Consider the following 5,207-nt stretch of genomic DNA (forward strand, 5'->3'; position numbering starts at 1 on the left):
AAAAAAAAAGAATGATGGTGTTCCTAATTCCAGCTTGTGAATCTGACCTGTTACTCTTACCTTTCTTACGCCTTCATCCATTGTTTCTTTCGGCACCTTCCAGTTCTTACCGTTTAACTGGGGCATACCAGTGCTAGGTGTGCCTGCTCCTGAATCCTGTGGGCTGAGGTAGGCAACGTGTCTACAGTTTCATAAAGAACACTCTGTGAGTCGCCCTTCTCAGGGCCCCCATCACCTCCTTGTTTCTCAGGCTATAGATGATGGGGTTGAGCATTGGGGTAAGGATTGTGTAGAAGACAGCCAAAATCTTGTCCTCTGCTGGGGATCGGAGGGATCTTGGGCGTAAATAGGTGTAAGCAAAGGGTACATAGTAGAAGGTCACCACAGTGAGGTGAGTGCTACAGGTAGAACAGGCCTTCTTCTTCCCTGCCCCAGAATGCATACGGTAGACAGCAAGAAAAACCCGACCGTAGGAGCACACTATAGCAGTGAATGGAAACACAAGAAAGAGGACGGTGCTCACAAAGACTGTGTACTCATAGAACCAGGTGTCCATGCAGGCCAGAGTCAACATGGCAGGCACGTCACAGAAGAAATGGTTGATGGCTCTGGATTGGCAATAAGGGATATGGAGTGCATATCCAGTGTGAGCACAGGAGTTAATGGAGCCCAGCATCCAAGATCCTATTATCATCAGCACACAGACTCTTTTGTTCATACGTATGGGATAGTGGAGAGGAAAACAAATAGCCACATAACGATCATAGGCCATAGAAGCCAGCAACAGTGTTTCTGCTCCTCCAAAGGTCAAGAAGAGGAAGATCTGAAGCCCACACCCAATGAAGGAGATGTACTTACTACCCAACATGAAATCAGAAGCCATTTTGGGGACAATGGTGGAGATGTAATTTAAATCAATGAGCAAAAGCTGACTGAGTAAAAAATACATGGGAGTGTGGAGCTGGGTATCCAGGAAGATGAAGAGGATCACGGACAGGTTGGCAATCCAAGCTGTCAGGAAGATGAGAACAACAAGAATGAAGAGGAACAGGCCAGTTCTTGATGATGGGAACAGCTCCAATAAGACAAAGCCTGTATATGTTTGATTATAATTATCCATCAGGTGTTCATGTAGATTTTCCTAGAAGCACACGCAGCAATGAGTTACATATGAAACAATGAGATAATTTAATTCATTATTTTCATCAGACAGGGACATACTCATACCTCTGAAGCAAAGCATACTGTACTTTGAAAACTGGGCCTTCATTTCCTGCTTCATAAATAAATCTGAAGGATGCAAACATAAATGGATATGGACAAAATATCTTACAGAAACCTGAGAAGCTACAAGAATAGTGTATTTCTGTGATGATTGTATTAAAATATGGATATTTTAGTTCTTAACAATGGGAAATGTGATGAACACGAGACCTGATGCTACATGTGTAGAAATTAGTGTAAATGTTTAAAATATAAGTCTACAGTTTGATATATTTTTGTTCCAGATCACAATGATTTTCACCATACTTTAGTCCTAAAATACATACAGTCTAAATCACTCAAAAGCTATATATTTTCTTATGTACACTTTCATATTAATATAGAACCAATTTTTTTGTCTTTAGTTGTTATTTTGTCAGAAGACTATAAAAATGCTTATTGACAAGTGTCAATTACACAAAGTCTTTCTCTTTTCCATCCTTACATTCAAAACACTGTAAATAGACCCTCTGTGTGTACACCATATTCATTCGACTAAGGGGACAAATATTTTGTCTTCCCCTTCTCAAAAGCTTACACAGCATTTTACTTTACTTCCCAACACCACTTTTTAACTCATTCATTATTTCCTTTCTTTTTATCTAGAACCATATTTTTTATTTCAATATGTGTGTGAATTTAAGCACATGCATTTACATTTTTTTCCTCTGAGAATTAATTGAAATGATGAAGAATAAATGTTATACATTAAAAAGCATGTGAACTACTGAGCAGAGGAACAAGTAGGAATGAGAACTCATGACCTTGCAGGGGATGAGAACACAGGGCCTTCAGAGGAGATTCATTGATGGGGTGGAGTCAGGTTCTTAGATGCTGGAAAGGAAAAGCATCCTCAGTCTTCAGAGTGAGAATGAACTGGGAGAGTTTCCTCCAAAGAATGCTATCAGTAGAAGGCTCAGCATGCTGGACCCAGAAAAGGGTGATATTTCTCAATACTAGAGACAAAGGGCACCAGCAATAGAAATCTGCACATAAAACGGGCAGATATAGCACTTAAGAATATGCAAATCACACACACACACACACACACACGAACACAAACAAACACAGAATGAGTTAGAAATTATCAGTTTGAAAAATGCAGGAGAATTTATTAGAAAAATTAGCCCCTACCTAAACTAAAATTATAATAGTTGATAAAATACAGTCAATAAAATATTCAAAATGAATTGGAGAGCACTTGAAAGGAAAAATAACATAATAAAAGGTAAGGTAATGTAAGCTAATATAGAGGCTGGTGAGATGCTCAGCAGTGAATAGCACTGGCTGCTCTTGCAAAGGACTCATGTTTGATTCCCAGCACCCACATGACAGGTAACAACTGTCCATGACTCCATTTCTAGGGAATCCAACACCCATTTCTGACCTCCACAGGCACTGCACAACACAGGTGTACTTGCATACACATGAGCAATACAATCATACACATTAAATAAAAGTAATAAATAAAATATTTTAAAATATAAATGTATTTATTTTCCCCCTATTTTAATTGAGTTTTGTGCAACAATTCACTAATAAAAATATCTTATAAATAAAACATATAAATAAATAAAATTAAATAAAATTAAATAGGAAATATAATTAGGGATCTAAGGTTAGATATTTATGCATTCTTATAAGACTTCCTAAAAAGCATATGGCAAAATAATTAACGAGTTAGTGTTACCAAATGAAAATAGTTTCTCAGAACTGAAACATCATGTATATTATGTAGAAAAGTAATTTCTTGAAAAGTAACCTTGAGATTACAGAACGTTTTCTCAAAACAAATCCTTTTAACTTTCACTGTGGACTGCAAAATAAGAACCTAGAAGTTTTTTGAGAAATAAATACAAGCCATGGGGAGAAATGCAGCAACAGCAACCAAATACCCATAGACTTTGCAATAATTCAGTATATTGTACATACCGTCAATTTCTAGTGAAAGAACTATCAATAAATTCTAGAACAAAATTGTTAACCTCTCTCAAACACAAAGAAGGCTGTGGTTATGTCGAGAGAATGTGAGGAAGGGAGGAAAGGACAGTGAGGTGGTATCCAGAAGGGTCTGATAGGCATAAAGCCATTCTATCACAGATAAGCATACTGTTTAAAATATTGGGGAAATAGAGGAGGAAGTGTGAAGTGTTTGACATGAACAGCAAAAGCCATTCTATCATAGATAAGCATACCTAAAATATTGGGGAAATAGAGGAGGAAGTGTGAAGTGTTTGACATGAACAGCAACAGGAGTGGCTGTGGAATTGTCTTACCCTGTGGGATATTGCTGTCATGTTTACATATTAATTAAATGATGTGTTAATGTAACATAAAATTATGCCAGGCAATCATTTCAAAGCACTAAAAATTGTGTATGCAAAGTGAATCTTGAAATAAATTATGAGAAATTTACAGTAGTATTTTGAATCAGTGCAGAGCAAATGATTCTCAGTTATTGTGTGGCTCCAGAAAACAGATGAAATACTAGAAAAACAAACTTTTCATACACTGATATTTGGGTTCATCATGAGACCAAAATACCACACTGATATTAGAGTATATCATTTTACATAATATTTAAGTGACTGACAGTTCAAATGTAATGTTAACAACTACCAATGCAGTGAACATGGTGGTACTTGCCCCCATTTGTACTTTACAAAGGGCTATGACAGTATTTCCATGAGTCGCTAGCTATATCACTTCAATGATAGAGAAAGGATCACAGAAGAAAGATAATGGCTCCTAAATCAAACCAGTTCCTTGATTATCTTCCAACTGTCAAAGAAATTATTTTAATTAGGCTTTGCCATCCCTCTATGATAATAACATGTAATATGAAATCATTTAAAGTAGTGTTGCACTTGACAAAAAGGCAGGTTCAGCCATTTGAATATTGGTTTCCAAAATCTAAAGTGAAAAGAACAATTTTTGCTTATGGGGAAAAAATCAAAATAGGTTAATTTCTCTTACTTTTCTTTCCCACAGTGAAAGAACGATAAGTCATGTATTTACAGACCACTGAAAAAGATTTTCACTTGTCTTGACCACTCTATCAGAGTGTGGTGAGGGCATTAACATTCATGAAACTGAGTAACTGATAACTATTTCATATGATGCCAAGAAAAACAGGAAATTCACCCTTCCACAATCACTGGTCCTTTTAAATGGTGCTTACTCCACTGAATTTTACAGTGGCCCACTGTCACAGAGCAACCCTCTTACACAGATCTCAACCCCTCCTTCTCTTTCCATCCAAGGAATACTGTTAGGAATTCATTCCCAGGCTATTTTGTGATGTGAAATTGCAGTCACTGCCCCTCAGACTCCACTTACACCTATTTCTGAAGCTCACTATCCCTATGTGCATTAGTGTGTCCATTTCCTGAAAAGTAAAGCATAAATAGGGAGTAATTTCAATCCAGGCAGAAATCTCCATTGCCAAAAGTGACAGTACCAGGAAACCAGCCTGAACGTGGTGACCATGTACGCGTCCATGCAGACATCCTTCCTTGTGGAAAATGTAATTGAGGTTGACTATTCCATAATGAAGCATTTTTAAACTTTCCCCAGTCTTCCTCAGAGGAACACAGTATACCTTCTTTTCCTTAAGAAATGGTAGTGATTCCGACAACAAGATTCTTTCTTTGTAAATATCTTGCTTTATTTAAGGCCAAAAAATTCTCTCATATTTTGAGGTTGTTTTTTAATTGATGTAGATTTTAACAGGTATTATATTAAACACTACTAATACTATCTTTACAGTGACTCAAATTTCAAGAATTTGATGTCATTTAGTGTAAATTTTAGTCTTACTATAAATGTAGAAAATATTATATGATAACTATTGGTTGTGCTTTTAATTTCAGTATCAATTCATATTAGATATCAATAATCACACCAGTTCTTTCCAGAATTAAATAACATATATCATTTATATA

The 5,207-nt window shown here is 36.4% G+C and overlaps 1 protein-coding gene across 1 annotated transcript; it reads right to left on the reverse strand.

The window, feature by feature from the left end:
• Positions 1–181: 181 nt before the first annotated feature.
• LOC103730181 (olfactory receptor 2L5-like) lies at positions 182–1,120 on the reverse strand. Its single transcript, XM_008828369.1, has one exon. It carries the CDS (start codon positions 1,118–1,120, stop codon positions 182–184), a length of 939 nt encoding a protein of 312 aa, XP_008826591.1.
• Positions 1,121–5,207: the final 4,087 nt, after the last annotated feature.

This window comes from Nannospalax galili, unplaced genomic scaffold (genome assembly GCF_000622305.1).
Source record: "Nannospalax galili isolate Female #2095 unplaced genomic scaffold, S.galili_v1.0 scaffold533, whole genome shotgun sequence".
NCBI classification, from domain to species: domain Eukaryota; kingdom Metazoa; phylum Chordata; class Mammalia; order Rodentia; family Spalacidae; genus Nannospalax; species Nannospalax galili.